The 23,567-nt window shown below is 41.0% G+C and overlaps 2 protein-coding genes and 1 long non-coding RNA gene across 8 annotated transcripts in view; 1 reads left to right on the forward strand and 2 right to left on the reverse strand.

Moving 5' to 3' along the window:
• Window positions 1–7,104, reverse strand: part of SUGCT (succinyl-CoA:glutarate-CoA transferase) — a 308,838-nt gene extending 301,734 nt beyond the window's left edge. For 3 of the 6 annotated variants that reach the window (XM_062625429.1, XM_062625427.1, XM_062625430.1), the window contains exons 1-4: window positions 6,727–7,003; window positions 3,188–3,239; window positions 3,017–3,090; window positions 45–130 (exon numbers count right to left, since the gene is read on the reverse strand). In XM_062625429.1, the coding sequence (XP_062481413.1) occupies window positions 45–130; window positions 3,017–3,090; window positions 3,188–3,239; window positions 6,727–6,892 (378 nt within the window). In that variant the 5' untranslated portion in view covers window positions 6,893–7,003. Of the gene's footprint in view, window positions 1–44; window positions 131–3,016; window positions 3,091–3,187; window positions 3,240–6,726 lie in introns of all 6 variants that reach the window. The other 3 variants (XM_062625432.1, XM_062625428.1, XM_062625431.1) reach the window with 3 other exon arrangements.
• A 2,812-nt stretch (window positions 7,105–9,916) lies between these two features.
• On the forward strand, window positions 9,917–15,698 carry MPLKIP (M-phase specific PLK1 interacting protein). Its single transcript, XM_062625433.1, has 2 exons — window positions 9,917–10,525; window positions 14,613–15,698. The coding sequence occupies exons 1-2, from the start codon at window positions 10,157–10,159 to the stop codon at window positions 14,814–14,816; spliced, it is 573 nt and encodes a 190-aa protein (XP_062481417.1). The 5' UTR covers window positions 9,917–10,156; the 3' UTR covers window positions 14,817–15,698.
• Window positions 12,974–20,354, reverse strand: LOC134167132 (uncharacterized). Its single transcript, XR_009966097.1, has 3 exons — window positions 20,043–20,354; window positions 14,593–14,739; window positions 12,974–13,166 (listed from the first exon to the last, which is right to left on the reverse strand). It is a non-coding gene; the product is annotated as an uncharacterized LOC134167132 (long non-coding RNA).
• Between the last annotated feature and the right edge of the window lie 3,213 nt (window positions 20,355–23,567).

Raw genomic sequence — 23,567 nt, forward strand, 5'->3', positions numbered from 1 at the left:
TTAAAAAAAGCATAGGCTTATGTTCAATACTGCTCTCCACTTACCTTTTTATTTCTATTGACACTGAGAAAATAAACACTTTCAGTTCCAATAAAAGGTGGGCCCCAGGCTCTTGTATCATCACCAGCTCCTGAAAGAAATGTCATCACATTTTCTTAGTTGGCCAATACCACACTGCCAACAAATAAGAATAGCAAGTTTTCTTCTAATGTCATATTTCACCACTTCAGCTTCGTCTAGTAAGCGGGCAAAAAAAAAAAAAAAAAAAAAATCAGTTTAACACATAGATTTTAGAATTTTTATGTTTAAAAAAACAAACAAACCCTAAAAGTGAAGGTAATTAAGCAAGTGGACACAGTGGTTGCTAGTGCTGGGATTACTATTAGGTTTTAAAATAATATGTAGCCCCATACCACTAATGTATTTGCAGGTTTTTGGTTGGTTTTTTGTGGGTTGGTTTGGAGGTTTGGTTGGGGGGGGGGGGGGGGGGGGGATGAGGGTTTGGGGGGTTTTTTGCTTGCTTCATTTTTTTATCTTTTGTAACTTAAAGCAGAGATACACCACCATAATTTTAGACAATCTGGAAGAATTTAGTTGAAGCTTTTGCCCTGCACTGAGTCACACAGTGCACATGGTCAATAAGCTATTGCTGAAACACTCAAGACACAGCATAAAGATACCACTAATGAGCACCAACTTGTTAAGCTGCATACTGCCAAACACCAACAAGAAGCAAAACCTACTCCTGGTGCAATCCCCCACCTGCAGCCCTTCCAGAAATGCTCCCACCTTAAAAGGCAAGATGGCATTAAAGCTGCTGCAGACACTGATGTCATTGCATCATTCATGCTTAATTTCAAATTTTAAATCTTTGCTAATTATCACAAAGGCTGGCAATCTATTAGAATTAAAGCTAAATTTAAATTCCAAAATAATCATCATCCCAAGTGCTAGCAAGCATGCACATCCCTACATCTATTTCAGTATCTAGACTTTATCTACTTCACCTGAGTGAAAGCTTTCCTTAGCAAGGCAACAAAGACTGATACTAGCATAGATCCAGAAACAAGCTGAAAGACCAGTCTTACACAAGATAGTATGCTACATGACAATGGCTCTGATAACACAAAGTCTACAGCCATTTAAAAATCAAACCTGGCAGAAGTTATGCACACATATAAATCCCTTATCAACTTTTGTACTGTTCAGTATCCCAAAGAACTATTCTGGTTCAAGCAGGAAGGCATGTTACCACTTCAAGCCATTCAAAAAAAAAACAACATTTCAGTAATACTTTCCATGTAGGACACTAATGTGGCTACTAACCCTTAAGTATTAACACCCTTGTGATGTAGACACCCTCTCACAGAAAAAGTTGATTACTCACATTCTAAAATGTTTGAAATTCAGAATTCTCAGGCTGCCCCTCATCTTCAATCACAAAACAAAACTAAGAGCTGGAATGCATGTCTCCAAAACTGTTACTTCATACTTAGTGATTGACATAGCCCCATTCCTACTACCTAGATACCTGGAATAAGACCACAGTCTAATCTGGCTAGTACAAAATGGATGCAGGTTCTGCCCTATGAGAAACGTGAAAAATACTTGAAGCAACAGTGAGTGATTAAGGATAGCCCATAGGTCGATGTGACAATTTTGGTTAGACATTCAATGTTTTGTTAAATGTTCAAACATTCATTTTTTGCTATTTAAAATACAAGGAATGCAATACATTTTACTATCTCAAGTGTGCAATTATCTTCACCAGCTCCCTTCAAAATTAATACCACAAAAAGAAACTTAAAAACATGAAAATTTAAAGGAGGAAAAAAAGACATGACATAATGAGGCATGTAATTATGCCATAGCAGCTGCACAAATGCATAATGATGCATAAAACAAAGTCAAATCCAGGGAATGTTCCTAAAAAGGAGCTGAATGCCTTGCAATTTGTTGTTATTCTTGTATGGTCTTACAAATTAAAAAGTGTAGCTATTTCACAAGATTAAAGCATTTTTTACCATTACCCAATCCACAGCAACTCTTTGGGTAAGAAGTGCATGTGCTGAGGGGAACAAGAAAACCATTTAGTTAAGCTAAAAATACAGAAAAATACAATAAATACTATTTATGAATCTTAATACACAGAGTCCAATGAGACTCAGAAGGAGCTACACAAGTTTCTGCATCTGAAAACACACAGCCAAAGCTCATTAATTTCACTTCCAGCACCAGCATGAAAATTTTCATGCAAATACAAAAATCTCCCTTTTCCAATTAATTCCACCTATGTAGGAATTATTAGATCCTGGACTTCAAAGATACAACTACCTCATGCAGAAAGCAACTCTGTTCACTTTGTTACCTGAAACTCTAGCAATATATTAAAATCCTTCTCAAGAAAGTCACCTTATAGTGCACCAGTCAAATGCTTGCCAGTCCCACTAGATCTGTATAATATTACATAAAAGCACTGCTAACAAACAGCATACATATTTTAAATGCTCAACAGAATCAATTAGGTTGAAAAGACCTTTCTTCCTTTTAATCATGAAGCTGAAAATGGAAAGGTTTTACAAGTTTATCAAATGTTGTGCACCAAACACTACAGTTAAAACCGTTTTAACCCTCTCACCACATCACAAAAATCACCACACACCTAAGCATGCCCAACCCCATGCAAATTTAAAATCTAAGAAAAGTCCAAACAACTCAAACAAAACCAGTTTAGTTTTGAGTGATGGAATAAGGCATTTTAAGTGGTGACTCAGTATTGTTTTATATATTAATAACTGAAAAAGTTACCTGACTTTATAGCTTCAACCTTCTCACTCTTCTAAATGTACACACAGGCTACTTCTGATCAAAACACACATACACAGAGCACAGTGTTAAGCTTAAAGCAAACAGATCATACATGTATAAGCAAACCTATCCCAAATTCTTAGTATGTGGGGTAATTAAGCTACCCCATATTCTTCTTATACCTAAAATAGAGAAATAAGAATCTTACCTGGTCTTTCCACTTTGATGACTTCAGCCCCTAGATCTCCCAAATTCATTGTGGCAAAAGGCCCTGCAAGCACCCTGTAACAATAGAAAAAAAATTATCATTTCCTTTATTTTTCCTATCACAGTATTTGCATCTAAACAGACTACTCCAAATTACAGACAAAACACAAACCTTGTTAAATCAAGAATTTTCACACCATCCAATGGCTTTACATTACTAGCACCTGACAAGAAACAGAAAACAGTGACTTATACTTGAAGAAAGATTCAATAAAAGCATAACAAGCAACACCAGAATGACACAAACTAAAACTAACAGGTAGCAGACCAACGCGAAGCACAGTATCCTCACAAAGCATTCTGACCTGTGTGGGTTTCTGCACTCACATCACACACACAAAAGAAGCTGGAGTATATGAACCAAGATACTTATTCTGTCTTATGTAAGGTAACTGTTAGGAAATGACAATGCTTTCATCCTTCCCAACCTGACTAGCTCTAAGAAACAACAGCAGTTGCAATAAGCATCACAGACAGAACAAGTAATATCACAGCCTAGACCACAGGTTTACCACCTATCTCTTGCGTGACCTTGGGATACCCTCAGCTAACTCAGCGTCTTTAAGTGCAGGCTGGAGACACTTTACCATACTGCGTGGATGGTAAGTCCCACAAACTTCTAAATTACCATTTAGAACGTGGTCTCATACCATACTCACAAAAAAAGTACATGGCCAATAACACCACAAAAATTACACAGTATTAAGTCATGTTACGCTGACAGAGGGCAGATTTAGAATAGACATTTGGAAGAAATTCTTCTCTACGAGGGTGCTGAGGTGCTGGCACAGGGTGCCCAGAGAAGCTGTAGCTGCCCCATCCCTGGCAGTGTTCAAGGCCGGTTGGACAGGGCTTGGAGCAACCAGGCCTAGTGGAAGTGTCCCTGCCTATGATCTCTTCTTGGTGTTTGACCAGATAAGAGAAAGATATAAAACACAGGGGCAGAAGGGAGAGAAAAAAAACAGAAAAAAGTAATTGAAGCATAGATTTCAGTGTGGTGCATCTCCTGAATCATGCAGTAGTCAACACCTGTGTCACCTGCTCCACACTCCATCAGTCCTGAGCCAACCTTCACTCACCTCCATAACTCTCCCTCCTACCTTACTGTATATATGATAAGAAAGAAACTGAGAGGAACACATACAATTTAAAACCTCTGGCAATATGAAGCAGTATTGGGAATTCAAGACTCTGTTAAGATGTTTTTAGTCACTGTACTGATTTCTGTGAGAACACTTTCACCCCTTTCTTCAAGTAATTTTCCTCCATTATTATCAATCACTCCAGAGGGACTTGACAAGCTTTGGTTTGTAGGTTGTGCCAGTGCCAGGTAAACACCACATATCCTCCAGTGTAACCTCAATTTTATCAGGTTGGCCATGTCTGAGAAAACACTTAACCCTATGTTTGTCTGTTAAGGAACTGAGCACACTATCTGCCTCACAGTGGCATTACTGTTTACAGAAAACAAGGAAACAGCTTTACTAAGAGCACACACCCCTAAAGAAATAAAAATCATTTTAGGTAACAAAAAGGATCCATCTTCCTCTATTCTTTCTACATCTTTTAAAGCTGTGCTCCTTACTCAACAGCTCAACTACTCTCCTCCTAAGCCAGCGCTCAGTGTTACTTTTGTTTCTCACACATACACTACCAGAACAGCAACTTTGAAGAGCCGCAAGATTCTCTACCTGTGGCCAAGTTGCAGGAATACATAGAAGATATCCCTCAAGGAAGCCTAACAAGTCTTAAAATTATCCTGTAAATATGCATTTATGCATAACTAAGACTGAAGAATCCTTATCAATTATTGTATCACTCACATTGTGGTAACATCTAACACTCTACTCAAGGATTAGAAATCTATAATCAGAACAGGGGAGTACAACTGTTGTTTCAAACAGACCACTGTGAAGTGCTTAATGTCAACAAATAACACCCACATGCACAATGATGAAGAAATGCGAGGAAGAGGAGAGATGCATCTGAAAATCTGAGGGAAAAGTCTTGAGTACCATTAGCCTCTTCAAATTAAAAGAGCAAATACTCAGAAAAGAAAATATTTCAACCTAGATTTGCGTTCCAGCAAGGCACTAACTGGCTGAAACAACTACAATTAACGGCTTGTTGACCACGAGAGAAACAGCAGTTCCAGTACACTGATCCCAAGTACCAGAGTGCTACCAACCCCATACATAATAAAAAGAAGCAAAGAAAAGAAATCAGAATTGAGGACTTCTTGGACAGAAGCATCTCCATGTTGTTCCCGTCACCACATACCTTAAGTTAAACTTTTCCTGCAGCCTGTTTTCTGTTGGAATTCTGGCTCAATAGCCTAAATTCTCTAAAATGTGAACTCACACTTTCTTATATTTTTTATTTTAATTACTCCAATATCTTGATGATTCAAAGAAAAAAATCCCATTCTCCCAGTTCTAACTGTACCTTATTTGTACACTCTATTCCCATGATGCTTGAACTTACTGCAAACTACAGTCATATGACTTTTTTATTTACAACTTTAATGAAGAATAAATAGATCCACGTCACTCCCAATACAGTTTAAATTTCAGTTAAGCTCAGCAGGTTGCTCCAAGGTTGGTCTAACATAATGCCAGTAAATGATCAACAGAGAGATCATTCTGTAAAACATAATTTTAATGTTCTATTCCCCCCCCCCCCCGAAAACAAAAAGCACCATGACTTCATACTTAAAAGTGATAGAAGAGGGCACTGAAAAGAGAGCTGAAAGTATCCTGCATATGGTAGCGGATGGGAACTAGATGACCTTGAAAGTCCCTTCCAACCAAACCATTCTATGATTTTTGCACAATTGCAAAGTAACAGTGAATAGATTCCATTCCAATTACACCCAGTTCCAGAGGACATCTCATCCTTAAGTCTATTGTCTCTACTTTGATTGCACAACCGGTATTTTTTTAGTTCATACATGCACCAAGTTAGGATCCAAGCCCATCACTGCTATGGATCAACTCACTATCAATAGGTACACTTCAATTAGGGATGCACTTGGTATGCGCATCTTAAGAAGGGTAACTCTAAACCTCTTCCGATTCTAATGAAACCAATGCAATTTCATCAATTGCAATTTTTCATCAATGCAATTTTCCTATGTTGTCAAGTAACAAGAAAGCTGAAAGCCAGAGAAAATGACTTGGTCGCAGCTCGGTTTTATTTTTCATCATTCAAACAAACACAGAACTGCATGAAGTCAAGAGAGTTGTAACCTTTGAAACACCAGGCCTAGAACCGGACAGCAGGCATCCCCCCAGCTTCCCCCATTACCCATTTCACTCCTTGCCCCACACGACCCAGCGCAGCGCAAAGTCCAACGACGGCTGCACTCACCTCAACCCCGCAGCCCAGCAGGGAGCTACACAAACGAAGGACCCTGCTCACCACCCGCTCCTCGCCCCAGCGCCGACACCCCTTCACAAGACCCCACGGACGGCCCGCGGTGCGAGGGGCTGCAGCCAGACCGACCCTCCCTCAGGTGCTCCACGTCCCCCCGCCGCCGCCCCCCACCAGCAAAACGGCTCCGACCCTCGCAGCACCGCCTCAGAGCCCCAGCGGAACGCAACGGGCAAAGGCACGGAATGGAGACTGAGGAGGAGGGCGCGGCACCGCTACCTGCCGGGGGAGCGCCTCCGCTCCGCGCCCCGCCGCCGTTGCTAGCGAAGGCAGCGCTCAGAGCTCTGAGGCAGCGCGGCGCGGTAGTGCCGCCGGCACCCGCGACGCGCAGCCTCCTCCACAGCCCGCCACACCAACGCGTCCTTCGCAGCCCGCCGCGCAGCATCGCCGCACGCCTCCCAGAGCGCCGCGAAAAGATGCGCACGGCTCCGCACCGCGCAAGCGCCGCCAGCCGCCACCCCCTAACCCCGCCACAACCGGCGACAGCGTTAAATCGGTCCCGGGGCGGGGCGGTGCGCAGGCGCGGGGTGGGGCCTCCCGCAGGCTCCGCCTCCCGGTTTTCCCGCCCTGAGCTGAGGGTCCGGCTCTGCTCAGCTGTGAGGCAGTGGCCGTGGAAGGGTGCGCAGCTTCTCGCTTGCCTACAATGAATCGACTAGGATGGAAAACACCTTTAAGATCGCCAAGTCCAACCGTTCCCCAGCACTGCCAAGGCCACCACTAACCCATGGCACTGAGGGCCTCATCTACACGGCGTGTGAACACTTCCAGGGACAGTGATTCTGCCACTGCCCTGGGCAGCCTGTTCCAATGCTTGAGCACCCTTTGGGGAAGGAATTGTTCCTCACCTCTATCTAAAACCTCCCCTGGTGCAGCTTGAGGCCGTTTCCTCTTGTCCCATCCCTTGTTCCTTGGGAGCAGAGACCAGCCCCCTCCTGGATCCATCCTCCTGTCAGGCAGTTGTAGAGAGCAATAAGGTCCCCCTGAGCCTTCTCTTCTCCAGACTAAACCCTGCAGGGTACCTCAGCTGTTTCCCATCACACCTGTGCTCCAGGCCCTGCGCCAGCTCCACTGCCCTTCTCTGTCCCCACTCCAGCACCTCAGTGTCTCTGTTGTAGTGTGGGGCCCACAACTGAACACAGGATTCAAGGTGCCCAGGGCCCAGCACAGGGCAATGATCACTGCCCTGGCTCTGCTGACACACTGGTGCTCATACAGGCCAGGATGCTCTTGGCTTTCTTGGCTGTCTGTTTTCTTAGCATGCAGGATACAGGTGGCTGCACTAAACCCTTCGTATTTATACAAAGGAGACTTAAAGATTATTTTGCTGCAATATCTAGTTCCTGGGCAAACTGCTGTTTGACAGGTGAAAACATGTGCTTCTAGCTCAGTGTACAGAGTGTTGCGTGTCAGATGGCCTGAATGCAGAAGAGGAAAGTAGAGAAAATCTTGTACACGTCAGGTTTGTTGATGTCATGGTTTAAGTCAGAGAAGTGATGTGCAATGAGAAGTGTAACACAAATGCTTGAAACCCCAGAGGCAGTTAGGGTTTGTCAACAAGAAGAAATTCATCAGTGAATTTACTCCAGCATAACTCAATGTGTCTGTAACAGTATGTATTTCTGATCTGCTTGGTGTGAAAAGGCTTTAAACTAAAATAACCTGTTCTTCTCTGGAGCAAGGCTGATAAGATCGATTAAGTGTCCTGTGTAGGCTTGGCATTCCTTGTGTGCATCATAGTAACAGTAGATAGAAAATTGGTCTTCTAGAGAAGATAACACAGTAAAGGATAAGCAAAAGAAAAAATGTGAGGAACTTTAGCCTCCTATCCTGGGTTCAGCAGTAGCAGTCATTTTTCTCCTTCTTAGTAGCTGGTGCAGTGCTCTGTTTTCAACTTTCGCCTGGGAACAGCAATGATAACACCAATGTTTTTAGTTGTTGCTCAGTAATGTTTACTCTGACCAAGGACTTTGTGAGTCTCAAGCTCTGCCAGGGAGGAGGGGAAGACAGGAGGAAGCAGAGACAGGACACCTGACCCAAACTGACCAAAGAGGTATTCCATACCACAGCACGTCATGCCCACTATATAAACTGGGGGCAGTTACCCGGAAGGCCCACATCGCTGCTCGCGTCGGGCTGCCTATCGGTCGGCAGATGGTGAGCAATTGTATTCTCTTCCCTTGTTATTTCCCTTATCATTATTATTATTGGTGGCAGCAGCAGTGGTTTGTGTTATACCTTAGTTACTGGACTGTTCTGATCTCAACCCGTGGGAGTTACATTCTTTCGATTCTCCTCCCCATCCCTCCGGGAGCAGGGGGAGGAAGAAGCAGAGGAGTGAGCAAGCAGCTGAGTGGTTCTGAGTTACCAGCTGGGCTTAACCCACATCTCCATTTTAGAATTGTGAGGCTATAGCCCCATTTTTCACAGGCACACTGGAAAATGTGGTGGGGAGCTGAGTTCACTGAGCATGTCAAGGTAGTTATCGCCATTGGGGGGAAAAAACCCAAAGCAAGCAACCAAAACACTCCGAACACCCAAACAACAGCTGTTTAAAGACAAAGAAAAGCAAGACTGTTGTACAAAAAAACAGTCTGCTTATTTTATTGGCTAGCTTTTGTTTGTTGCTCTTCTGAAAGCCCTTTTTAATCTCCATGCCTTGCAATGTCCTAAAACCAAGTGGAGCTTTGTTGCACTGATGGAAATTAAAAAGAAAAATATGCATTATTTTTTTACCGAGCTGTTGAGGATTTGCATTAACATTGCTAAGAACAGAGCAGAAATGTTCATAAAGAACATCATTAAACTGAGCTTATGTTGTTAAATATGAGCTTCTCATCTGAGAGAGCACTTTCATACAAAGTTGTATGTGTAGCTCTCAGCCTCAGCTACCAGTTCGTCTGAAAAATTGCTGGTGATTCAAGCTGAGTTTAAAAAGGGCAAACTTTCTAATAAAGTACTAAATACCTCATTGCACACATTTTCCATTGGGACAGTTATAATTTAAGTATCTGGAGGCTCATTATTAAAAGACTACGTAAGAAAGGTGTCCAGATAAGCACATCTGAGGTGCCACGAAACGGGAGGCAAATGCTTTGCTTATTTGGGGCTGATTTTTACCAGCTGTAGTACCGCAGGCGTTCACTTTACAACTATGCACGTTCACAAATACGGTGGTTTATCACTTATGCTTTACAACGTCAGTTAACAGGCACAGCTGCTGTGCATCTCTGCTAAGGATCTTTTTACTTTAGGTTATTCCTCTCCAGCTCGAAGATGCGTTACAAATCGCTGCTGAGCCGGCCTTCCACCCTCCCGGGGCTAAGCAGGACGCATGGGACCTGCTCTCAGGCACCGGGAGGGAACGCTGGCGCCGGCCCCAGGGCAGGCCCGCTGCAATTCTGTTCCCGGCAGGGACAGAGCCGGCCCCGGCTCCTTCCCCTTCTTCCGCTCCTTTCCCATCCCGGGCCCTGCCAGCCGGGTGTCCCAGGCCTGGCCTTCCGCGGCCCGGAACGTTTCGAGGTCGGAACTTATCAGCCGCCTGGCGGGGAAAGGGGGGGAAGAGAAAAACCACGAGCAGCGACACCGCCCCGCTGAGGCTCCGCCGCCGCGCAGGTTAATTCCACTCCGCCATCGCCGCGCCGCCAGGGTCATGTACAGGCAGAGTTTCCGCCCCCCGACGCCTCCGTATGCGGGCCACGGCTTCCGGAGCCCTCCGTCCGGCGGAGGCCCTATGCCGCCCTCCCCGCGGGGCTACGGGAGCCCACACCACACGCCGCCCTACATGCCGTGGCCTGGTGGGCCTTACGGCAGCGGCCACTCGCCCCGAGGACACGGCTTCCATGGCGGCGTTGGCGGCGGGCGGTTCGGGAGTCCCTCGCACGGGGGGCATACCCCGCGCCGGCCGCACAGCATCAGTCCCCGGTACCCGGCTCCCTACGGCAGCAAATCCCCGGCTGGAACTACCCTGCACCCGCAGCAGCACAAGCGCTCGCCCGGGGGCTTCCAGCGGCCCTACCAGGTATGGGGCAGGGCGGAGCGGGATACAGGCCTGCACCTCTGTACCGCGGGGCGGCGGGGAGGGAGGGAGGTGCTGGTGAGGCGCCGGGCCCTCAGCCCGCAGGGGAGAGCAGGCCGAGGGCTTGTGATGACGCGCAGTGGCCATCCCCTCCACCACGGTTTTCAGAAGAGAGGGAGCCTTGCCCCGCACAAGGGAACGGCTGTCTTCATTAGAGAGGATGGAGAGATCCCAGGTCAGGCAGCTGTGTGATGAGGAGAGGGAAGAGGGCCCCAGATTTGGCTGAGGCCTGTTACGAAGACACAGGGACTCAAGAGTGTAGCTTTCTTCTTTTTAATGTGCTGGATGTAAAGGTAGAAAGGAAGTGAAGTACCACCCAAAACTGCATCAAACAATGCCTTCCCTTGGTATGCACCTCCCTTTGATCAGTTTAACACAGTGGTGAAGTGCTGTGTGCTCTTGCTTTGCTTATGTTGTTTTTCTTACATCGTGGAAACTGCCCTGTCCACACACAGCTTTCTGAGACATGAGTAGAGGAACAGAATGCTCTGTTAAAGGGAATTGAGCTGAGGCTACTTTAAGCAGAATTGAGAACATCTGTTTGGATAACAGTATCATTTTAAAGTCTTTGCATTGCACTGAAAGCTTCCATTTGTAAGGAGTAGTTTTCCTGAGAGCTGTCAACAACAGGTTTTGCAAGTTATGCTTCTTTCAGGTGGTTTAGTTGGGGCATGGGACTGGCAATGCAGATAGGGATGACAGTTCCTGAGATGATACCAACTTAATGCACATAGCTGGCTTTATGCAATATTGAAAAGTCTTAAAAGTGTAACAAAAGACACATGCAGTACAATGATGAAATTTTTAGGTGCTCTTACTGACACAGATTAAAGTGTAATAATGAAGTCAAATCTTTAATAGATACTAGTAAAATCTTAATTTGCCTGCACTGCATAGTCACGTTTTCATCAAAATGAAAAGTCTTGGTTACTTTTTTATGATGCAGATGACTGTCTTACAGGAATCTTATAGTTGGTGGGAAGGAATCATTATGAACTTTATACATCTTCAACAGAAGAGCAAAAGCTCTCCCAGGTGGCTTCCTGTACCCAGGATACCTCTGTACCTGTTTCAAAGGGAAAGGATGTGAGGTTTTCTGCATGTCGCCAATGTCTGTTTTCCCTTCAGAAGCTAATTCTTTGGATATTCAATTAAGTAGTTCTTATTCCGTTTCAAAGCCTGTCTTAAATTAGCTGAGCAGAATACACCTCTGGTTTTATTCACGACTGCTTCATGTCAGAACCAGTGAGCAGGAACTGTCTCATAGGTTCTGTTTGGGTGTTAAGTAAGAAACCTGTCATAAAGAAGGTACAAGTTTGAATCCAGTCTTGGATTGTCATGTTTTCATTTCTCCCTTTTCTTGTGAGTAGTTCAGAAGTGTTGACCTGCTGGTGATGCTTTCAAAGCCTAGAAGGACATTGTATGTCTTTCTCTACATAACTTTGCCTAGGACTAAAGTAATGTGTATGTATGTACTTTTATGTGTATATACATGCTTTGATTTGCCTGGGAGGGCAATAGAGGAAATCAGAGAGGGAGGAAGTCTCATGAACTGTGGGTCTTCATTTTCTTCAGTGTGGGCAGCTAAAGATCTCAGTCCATGAGGCCATGAATAGGTTCAGGTAGAGGGATTTTCTCCATTTTCTAAGCATCATATTTCTTCTGAGGTATGTGGATAGTTCCCCTCTCTTCTGTAGATGCTGTTAAGAGAACTACAGTGCTTTCAATATTCATGATGCTTCTGCCACCTTTGAGATGAAAGTCTCTTGTATTTCTTCCATATATCCTCTTAGAATTCACTTGTCAGTAGTGTTTCTTTTCATCCAACAGGAGACAGTGAACTAGCTAGTAGCAGTGGCTAAGTGGTGGTGATGGGTTGAAAACTTTAACAGAAAGTAAAATAAAAGATCTTTTTAAAATGGTACGGTCGTGTTTTTTGTTTTTCTGTGCATCTGCTAGCAGCTAAAATTACATCAGGTGAAGAAAGCTGATGACTATGCCCATTTTCAACCCATTCAGTAACATGTTAATAGCACAGAAAGATGGGAGGTTTTCTGCTGTAGAGAGAGATCTGTTATCTGAGCAAGAAGTATTGAGAATAGATTTACTGTTTCTTTGAGGAAAGTTCAGTGAGAAAAAGCTGTTGGCACCAGTAAAATACAAAGGTTTTTTGAGGTTATCTTTGCAACCAAACACTTTCTCTTGCACATGAATGGTTTCACTTGCACAGAAAGGGGTATTTTCCTCTTTCCACAGGCCTATAAAATGAATAATCACATTTTGATTTTTTTTCTAAAAAAGCATGTAATGACTAGTCTTCCAATTTTTTTTTTTTAAAGGCTTAGATTTAACATGTTTAAATCATTGAAGGCTGTCAATCTTGTATCAATCTTGTATTACATACTAATAGATTTCCTAGATTTCAACCATGTTAAAATGTCAGTGTTGCTGATGGCCTGCATTATATTATGGTGAAATTTATTACAATAAAAGAAATCCATCCAAAAGAGCCTTACCATTGAATTATTTTGTTCTGGCACCGGATGCTGCAAATCACTATGTCAGTTCAGCTTCCTTTTGAGTTCTGCAGGTTAGACATAACATTAAATACACTCCACACTTAAAACTATTCAACAGTGTCAGAGTTACAGGGTGTCATTACACATGGTGATTTAGAGTTGTTTTGTTTTTTTTTATTTTGAAGATAGAATGCACTGTGTACTACTGCTATACTATTAGTTATGGATGCCTAACATAAATGTTACTTATGCTAGTGCATGTTGATTTGCTTTAGGAAATTCCATGTCCCTTATTAGAAAAGTTTTTAGATGTATTCTGCAATGATTCTGTCACCTGACCCTCATGGTTTTGATACAGTAAAATAATTCTCTACCTTCTAGTAATTTTCCTGTTATGAGATCATCATCTGAGCTATATAACCTAATTCTGTTACCATGAATCATTAGAAGCAAGTGCCTCATAAATAAGACATGACTGATTCTGCATTTGGTGTGTATCCATGATTGCCAAGCTTTAGGAGTTGAAGTACTTCCTGGGCCCGCAAAAGCAGGCTCGTGTCACAGCACACTTTTAGAAATCACTTCAAACAGTTTCAGTGGAATCTGTGGAAGCATAGGGCCTTCATATATTGCACCATTTCTCAGTTTTGCCCAGAAATTCTTTCATAGGAGCTGTTTACTTGAATTCTTTAGGGCCCTTAATTAGTGCTTTTACCCTCCTTTACAAAGTCTAAGGCTGATAATCGGCCTCAAGGGGTTCTCTAGTCATAGAGAATTCAACAGGCATGTTTGAAGACTGTTGCGTATCTGTGTTGTTCAGTATTGGTTAAAACAAATGAGCTTAAACCAATACAGCTTTAGACAAAACCTCACTTTTCAAGGAGGTGAATCTTCCCTAAAAAGGAAGGTGGAAAAGAACAATGGATGAAGCTCCCTGCAAAACATTTTTCTTTAATGCAGCATCTGTTTAGTCACTGATTACCATCCAGATTGTATATCAAATAAACTCATCTGTTCTCAGATAGCCAACTGACGCTAGTTTGGTTATAACGGGGTGGTTTTCCCAGTACATTCTTTGGGTCATTTGTAGCTATTTGCATTATACAGTACTTTGTTAAATCTGTAAGTACTTGATATCTGACTTCTGCTCTTGTAGATATTATCAACTCTTCCTCAGCCTCTAGCTCCCTGTTTTGTTATTCAGCTTTTGAGTTATATCATTGACATAAGCAGCTTCTGAAAAATAGCATGAGGAGCTTCTATGTAGTTATGTGCCAGAGTGACATAAACAAGTATTTTGGAAAAGACTTGGGTTTTTTTTTCTTATCCTGGTAAAACATCACTCAATTAAAAGCATAATAAAGTTATTATTGTCTGAGGAAGATGCAAATGAAGAGTAGTAATTATCGTTAATAATCAGCTTCAAAGCTCTGCTACATTAGAAGGAAACTTTTCTTTTAGTTTGAATTAGTCTATTAAATGTTTCTTTACCTGATGGTTTTCTTCCAAAGGGATCACCCAGGACATCTACTCCATTTGGTACAGCGCATGGCAGAGAGAAAAGAGTGTCTAATGATGTGGAAAACTATTACAGACCTTCAATGCTTGAGGACCCATGGGCTGGCCTAGAGCCAGTTTCTGTTAAAGACATAAACCAACAATACAGCAGTGAGCAAACAACATATACTGGTAAAAAAGGGAGGTATTTCAGCTAACACTTTTAAAGGCCAAATAACTCCATCTTGTCAGGAAAACTTTGGGACATAATCTTTACACTTACCCAAGATGAACAATAATCAAGACCTTAATGGTTTTATTTGATCCCACGTCTGCCCTTTTATCCTACTTTTGTTTTTTATTGCATTGGATATTTTTATGTATGGGAGGGAAAAGGAGTGGTAGGAAAACTTACATTTCTGGTTATGTGGAAGTGCCTACCATCTTTGAAGAACAGAGTGTTCTTTAATCACCAGCGACTGATTTGTGACTGTTAAAACAGGTTTCCATATATTTACCTCTCTTCCATGCCAGATTGTTAGCCTTTTATTGTAAACTCCTTTAGGAAATGGTATTTTTTTATGTTTCAACATTTTTAGAATGAATAGCTTGGAAATAAAATGGAAATTTTGTAAATCCTTGTTTTGTAATGTATAAAGATTATTTTAGGACTTTTGTTAAGGTGTACACATGAACACAAATAGTACTAGTGAAATTAGGTGATTTCTGTAAATGTGCTTGTATGCTGAAGTTTACCTCTGTTTTGCTGCATAGTATTTTTTGTTAATTATAGTGTAACATGAAGTTGAAACATGACTTTTAGCCATCTCAGGAAACAAATGTGTTGTCTTTGGAAAGTTCAATTTGTTGAGTCATAAACATAATTCTGTAATAATTTGCTTTTGTACTTAAAAGAATCTTATTTGAGTAGACATTTCTGGATTATATTAACAGGTCTGTTGAGTGGCTATTTAAGAAGCACGTAAAGTATCAAGATAAAAGCAAATGTACTTTCTGGATCTACCTGTTAGAGTAGCATAAAAGGAATGGCAGTGTGTTATACAGCTGACTTAAGTACATGCATAGCATCTTTTTCTTAACCTGTACAAGATTTTTCAATTTTTTTTTTTAATTATCTTTTATTTTTACCTATGGCAGCCATGTTTGCCTGGAGAGCTCTTGTTTTGTGTGCATGCATGCTATATTTTTATACTAAATTGGAAAATGAGGTTTTTTTTATAGGATTTGTCTGTGTGTGGAAGATCCATTCTTAAATCCATTAGGAATATTGTAATCTAGAATAAATAAGAAATAGTTCCAGCTGCAGGCATGCTCCTAATATGCCGCATTAAGCCTGCAGTAGATACCTACATTTTTGTTGAAGGAATCATTATTTGTTGATCTTGGCTTTTAAGTAGTAGCTAGAGCGTGAAAACTTAGTTAACTAAAACATTAGTTCAGTTTTCAAAACATGTTTTAAGCATCATGCATAGTTCACAGAAAACATTTTTGTAGTTGTGAAGCATGGTTAGGTAGAAAAGCACAGGGAATCACATTAGAGTGACTAACTTGTCTTTTGCTGAGGTAGAATAGTCATATATATTTATTTACCTGTTTGAGCATAAAATGCCTTGGGTTAATACTGCCTTCAGGAACAACTTCAGACTGGAAGGGAGTTATCATGCTGAAATGTCCTAGCTGAGTCTCTTGCACTTTGTCACTTGTGTCTTCCCTCAATTCAAATCTAAAGTTTATCACTTGTGTCTTCCCTCAGTTGACTGTACTGTTTTAGTATTACATTCAAAAGGGCTGCTCAGAGAGCTGAGAACGTAAGGCCTGCTCAGTGTCAAGAATGGTTAAATCTTCATCCCAGAAACAAAACTGTGCCTTAAATGGCAGCTATCAGTATCATTATCTATCGTGTGTACCAGCAAAACTGAGATGACTTGGCAAGTTCCAGTCTTTAGAATTTTTAAATCAGTTAATGACATTGTGGAAAAAGTCAAGTATCGAGTTTACTTTTTTTGTCAGGCACTGTGAAGCTCACAAGGAAGTTACTGGGTGCTTAACCTAGTCACCTTTTCTGTTACTATTTCCGTTGTAATTCAGTGTAGTTTACTTCTTGCAATGTTTGGTGATGTTGGAGAAACAGATACAATTTTATGAAAGAGACTAAAGCTATGACATGTTCCCAGTTAGACATGAGAAAAAACTCAATTTGGAAAGGGGAAAGGAAAAGAAAAGGGTTAATGTCAGAAGAGAGACTCTTAGAGATGGGACTGCTTATACCATAGCCAGTATTAGCTGTCCTTGCACATTGCAAAGACGCATTTTTCCAGTGTAGCTTTACAGTTGACCCAGGGATCAAAGCCACCTTCTCTGGTAATAACTGTTAAATCCTGGAACTGAGTGCGGCATCAACGAAGGTAAATGTTCCAGAAAGAGAAATGAGGAAATAATCTTGAATCATTGTTTAATCACTACAGGCCTTCCACAATTCCATCTGTTTAAGCTGCTGCTCCCATGAACTTCAGGATATGATCCAGCAATTATAAGCATATCATACTGCTAAAGGCTACAGTAATTTGGTGAAGAATCAGCAAAACTTACTAACCTCATCATACTGCACCAAAAACTTTAACATGATTCACCTTTCTGGCTTCTAGGAGAAATTCTGCAATTACAGTAAAACTTCAAAATGTCATTGTTGAATACCTGTGAGATGTATGAACATATGTTTAGGATTATAAATATAATATACTTAAAGCCAATTTAAGCTTTGCCTTTTTTGCTATGATATCCAGGAAGCTTAAGCATGTACTTCCTCACTGATTTTTCTCCTTTTTCCCCATATGGCAAACACTGTTTTTCCTCACATCTTTCTAATGGAGATACCACTTCCTCATTTGTTAATGAAGCCCCTTCATAGGAACAGTATGGCTCTGGAAATAGCATTTGGTGTTAAAAAGTACAGCGCAAACACATCCTTACTCCGTGAACCTGCGAAACAAAATAGTGCCTGTGTCTTGTTAACGGAGGGATTCTTCTGTAATGAACACACTAAGAGTATGGGCATTATTTTTTCTTCAGCAGATTTTAAGGTAAGTCATTTAGCTCCTTTTCCCAAAGTTTGGATTGATGTACTTTTCCATTGTTTTGTTTGCACTGAGTTGGTCTGTCAAGTCTGTCTGACTTTCCATTCAGTTGTTGTAAAGGAGCTATAAAACTAGTGACTCTCCTAGTAAAAATCCAATTTCATTTATTGCTGTTTGCTACTGTGGTTAACAATGAACTGTATTGCTACCATGTTGTGCTAATATCACAACAAGATAACTTAAATCACCTGAGTACAATTCTGTGTACCATTGCAACACACCAGGTGGGCAGTTACCTCAAATTGTGTACTGTAACACTTCAAAGATGTTCAGGTTGGGGGTTTTGCGTGACTTTGTAATATGAAACATTCATTCTTTGGCACTTTGTATGCACTATTTTACATTGATATTGCAAAACAATTTAGAATGTTAAAATTTCAATTAAAACATGATTTTTAACTCTTATCAAGCTACTTTCTCCTTTGAATTAGCAATGAGGCATTAAGATGTAGCATTTTCTAATGTCAAAACTGGGAACGGTTTGCAGGGGAAACGCTTCTGGTCAACAGAATGGGTAACTACTTTTGCAGTCAGGTTGTTTTTCTTTTCCTGTTAAGAATACCTTTATATGCTGTTCGTTTTATATAAATGTGCTCATTAGACAGCTGAGGGGGAGAATTTGAAACACGCATTATATGGAAAGTCTAAAAGTAGCTATTCAGCTCCCTTCTAAAGGGAAGTTTTTATAGTCTGCTTGGGTATCAACTTGCTTCTGAGTAATCTAACTGATGTCAGACTATTTACTCATGCAGCCAAGATAGGTTAAGTATCTAACATTACACATTGAAAAATGTATCATCCATTTGTCTGGCAGTGCATTTTATCAACTCTGCAATAACCTGCTCTGTTTAGCAATTGCTAAATTCAAATCCATACATATGCTTTTTATACATGAGCCAAGACTTTCTTGCAATGAATTAAAACTCGGGTTTACAACATTTTCCTAAGTTCTGAACAGTAAAGACTTGATTCTTCCTTCCCCACATCTTGACACTTGCCTCCTTCCCATCTTTCTTAAACTGGGGGAGAAAAGGGAGGATTGTTGGTGCTTACTGGTGAAGAATCACATAATGATTTTTATGTCTCAGGCTTGGAGAAGCTTGTGTACGAACTGACATAAATAAACTTCTTTATCACCTGAGATGGCTCAGACAACAAGTCGCACCACAAGAAAGGAAAGAAACCACCAAGTTGTGCTAATCATACAGTGATTGTGGCTGAAAGGGACCATAGAGATCATCAACCCCCCCAGCAGTGTAGTTCTACCATTCAGTCATTCATTCACAAAGTTTATGCCTTGAGTAGCTTTTCATCTGCGTATCTCACTAGGCACAAATAGTATTGAGGCCATTCTCTGCCATTTTCACTAAAGTATGTGCATTACTGACTTAAGAGTTCAAGAACGCTTTCTCAACCTGGACTTCTGAATTTACCTTTAAAAATTACTAGCCCTTGAGTGTTAGACCCCTAATCTAGACCTTCCCTTTAAAGCACTTTAGATCTGGCTAAAAGAGATTTATCTCATCCTCACTGCTTCCTTGATGACACCAGGAAAGCTTTGACTACTGGGCTAGAAACAGTTGAGCAGATGTTTGATGCCGGAACAGGGCCATCAAACTACCCTTCCTCTAGTAGAAGTTGTCCCTTGATTCCTGCCCTCCCAGTGCAGTGAGGTTCAGGAGGTGGATTTGAGCCAAATAGTCACCAATTTTGTTTCACAAGCTTCCTGTGGGTTGCATCATTTTAAACTGTATCAGTGGTTCTTCCTGCACATCCTGGATTTTAAATTTAAACAGCATTACAAGTTATATTTCTAAGTTTAACTCCTGAAATTGTTGCAGTTTCTGCTTCTGCAGTAAATACACAGGTGAAATCCATTGTCTTTTATTCACTGATCTGTGGCTGTTTGAACATACCTTTTCTGGACTCTGAAGGTAAGCATTTGTAGCTTCTGTGGCTAAAAGGCATCATTTTCAGAGTGAAATTTTTATCCTGCTGACACTGCTGCTATTAAAGTAACAGCCTCTAACACCACCACCACCCCTGTATCAGGACAAAAAATGAAACAAAAACTTAAAGCAGGACAGATGCCAAACCCAGGACAGATGCCAAGCTAGAAACTGCACAGTGCAAGATGGACTATATGACTAGGGACCTCATTACAACTCAGCATAACGTGTATCAGCCTGTTTCCAGACTGGAGGTAGAATGGGTTTATAGCAAAGAGTTGGAAAAACATGATTCTACTCCCTAAAGAGAGAGCGAATTATTGATCAAAAATTACCTTACATGTGGAAGAACAACTCTCGGGCAGCCTCACAACCTGTGGGACCTGTCTTATCTTCTGGAAAAGCATTGACTTGTTACTGGTAACTTCAGGGCTTCCCATGACATGAACTTCAGTCAAAGCCACCAAACCATCATTTAACCTGTTCTCTGACAAAAGTGAGAAGTCTGGTTTACAGAGATTATTGGACATACTCAATGGAACAAAAGTGTCGGCTGTGCTATTCACAGGATGTGCAAAGCTTTTGACACTAGATTAGCATGTATTTCTGAAGCTTTCAGAGTAAAGGAATTCTGCATTTTGATTTAAGATGCCTGTTTCTGGCAGTAGAAGGTTACATCTTCAATTTCTACATGGGAAATAATTTTCAAATATTAAAATTCCCCAAATTGCTTAATTCTGCATATATTTTTCCAGGTAACAGCAATAGGTTTATGGAGGTTTTATTTAATTTATACTTATTTTCTATTTAAGTAAGTTTGATTTCATTCAAATATCAATCTTAAGTAGTGATGGCAGTTGCCAAAAGAATGTGAGGCTTCTTCCTTTCTTGCTTGAAAGACCTTATGCCTGTGGTGAGCCAGGAGGTTATTGCAGTGAAAGAATTTAACTTGTTCTTCCATATATTCATTAGCAACAGCATTTTAGGAGGCAAAGAATTAGACATCACATCCAGCTGAAACTTCATATACACAATTATTTTAATTGTGTTATTTTATAATACAACTGTTTTTAAACGGGCTGCACCAAAAATCTGCACGTACTACCCTGCTTTTATGGGCAGCAGTGGTTGTGCTGCATCATGCTGTATTAAAACACACTGAAACCTTCTGGTATCCATATGTATGTTGCCACAATCTAATTGCTGTGTAGTCAAGATAGTTAAAAGCTGTTGGTGTAGAGGCAACAAGTGTTTGCTTTGGGTTTAAATCTTTGTAGTTTGCATGAGGAAATTCCTAAGAGTTCAAACTGTTGAACATGATGCAACTGTTAGTATAAATACTTCTAAATGGAAGAGCAAAACCTCTTTCACTCTGATGCAAATCATCCCATCAACATTTCAAGCATCACACAAGCTAAGCTGAAACAAGGGAAGAGGAATCAAGCTAATTGACAACTTCTGTGGATGACTACACAGCATAAACCACAAATAACAGAGCAAACATAAGCTTGGAAAATCACTGATTGCCAACTGGGGAGTATTATCAACAATAATTGCATTGTAAGTAGTAGCACAGCATTTCAGAAATCAAACCACTACCTCCTGTGGCTTAATGAAGACTTTTAGGTTAATGTAAAATTAGGTTTTGAACTGCATTCCCTTAACAGATGTTGGGAATTAACATGTTACTATTCCTACACTGGAGTTTGCAGAAGAGAGTAAGTTTACCACTTGTCTGTGAAGTCTTAACATCTTTGCTTAACTCTAGATTTCATCAATATTTTTTTCTTTTAAGCTAATACAAAGCTACATTTGAAAATCTCAGTGATAGTCAGAAAGATGATAGGGAGAATTAACATCTGGAAATGGTCCAAGCATGACTTGGGTTGGTAGCTATAAGAAGGCACCAAGGGTCCATTTGTTGATTACTTGCTATTCCACTTTCCTAAGGCTATTTTTTTCCCTTGTCTGTAAATTTTAATAGTCTCCTGGTTACTGTGGCAATTAAATTACACCAGGGAAGATTATTTGCTTATTCATTTCCAGATGTTAAGAAAGCAGTGCATGCACTGGGGACAGCAGGTTGAGAAACTCTGATAACTGCCTTCAAATGAATGAACTGCCAGATTGCGTCTTTGTTGAAACTGAAGACAGCTTCCGCTAGCAGCAGTGTTCCTGAACTTAGAATAGCTTCTAAAATCAAGTTCCAAGTATGTAAAAACCTTGCACAAAGAACCTTTAAATCCCTGTTCTCAGGATAGCTGTTGCATCTGGTTGCATTTTTGTGACGCTGTGTATTTCCCTCTCAGAATAACTGCTGCATGTTTGGTATCGTGACTTTCCTGTAGCCTGTCATATTTACCACTGTGAAGTGAGGAAGAAATAGTTACCATCCGTACATGGTGAGCATACAATTGGTAATAGCCCAGTAGCTCTCTGCTACTGGATCACCTCAGTAAGCAGGTGACAGAACTCTCTACTAACCAAATTTCTATTGTTTCACCTTCCTATAGCTTCTATATAGTAGATTCTAATACATTAATAAAGGCTTTATGTACTTTATATTTCAAGCAAACAGTTAACCAAAAGCTGGCTGTTTTTCTCTCCAATTCTTATGTCATTAGAATGAGAGAACTTGGAATACTTGGCAATCTCCATGATTTCTTTAATGATCCACTCATTTGTGTAGTTCACAGCTGTCAACGAGGGCTGTATTTCAAGCCTTCTGTGGCAAAAATAAGTATGCCAAATGAGATCTAATTCTTTTTAATGGAAGGTAGTTTTATCAAGAAAAGCAAAATTCTGTCACTGGAGAATTAAATGGAAATCCCTGCTGAAGTTAACAGGGGGTTTGGTTTTCATCCTTCAGCTGACCTAAAATCTGCCATGACAGCAGGAACAATTTCATACTAAGATAACAGCCAAAGTTTTCACGCACAACACTACAGGAGTGGGGGTCAGAGTCTCCTAAGAAATAAAGAGGGATACTTGCACTATTGAATTTCACTGCAGATGGAAATGATTTATGCTGTAATCAAATGTATAGCCCTTTCCAGTGGAAGATTCTCAAGCAATTAACACAGAGTAAACCAGCTCTACACGCCCGACCTAGTGAAGCACCTGCTCTTTTGTCTCATGAGGTTCAGCTTTTCAGATTAAGGAATCATAAACCAAAACATGGCAGTATTCTAAAACGTATCATAGCAAACTCTCCGTGCTTCAAGAATCCACAAATTCACTCCCATAGTTGAGGTTTCAGGGGTTTTTGGTTGGGGATTTATTTGGACAGGAGCATAGAGCATAAAGCTGTCACCATAATAATTATGAGGCTTTTCATGCGTCTTGTTTTTAAAAAGCTACAGAAAATTCAAGCCTAAAAACGCTGATGCATTGCTAGTAATGGTCAAGCTGTGGAAATGCTGAATTTAAGATTCCAACACTATGTAATACATTGCGTGATGTCGACGATGTTTCGCAAAACACAGGGTGAAACCTGATTTCTTGCTTTTTCTGTCTAACTAGAGAGTCTTTAATGTCAACTTGAGCAGCTTTTTCCTTCCCACTTAGGAACAGTTTTAGAACTGCTCTGAAGAGCAGTAGGAGCTGCCACCTTCCCCCGTATGCTTTATAGCACCCACTTGACAAAAAAACCCCTGCTAATAAGAAATCTAATCCAGTTTGCTGGGTCTGTTTATGTGCTTCTGAATTTAATAACTCTGCTGTTAATGTGTTCTCTCTCCTGTCCTGTGAAACCCTCCAATGGAGTTACACAGCTTGTCAGAGCATTATGCAACCAAGTGGTACTCTGTTGGAAGAGCTCAAGCCAGCGTCATACTAAGCAGCCTTTGCGCAGCAAAGCACTTGC

Source organism: Pezoporus occidentalis, unplaced genomic scaffold (assembly GCF_034315485.1).
Source record: "Pezoporus occidentalis ecotype Australia unplaced genomic scaffold, CSIRO_AGI_Poc_V1 ctg28, whole genome shotgun sequence".
NCBI lineage: Eukaryota > Metazoa > Chordata > Aves > Psittaciformes > Psittacidae > Pezoporus > Pezoporus occidentalis.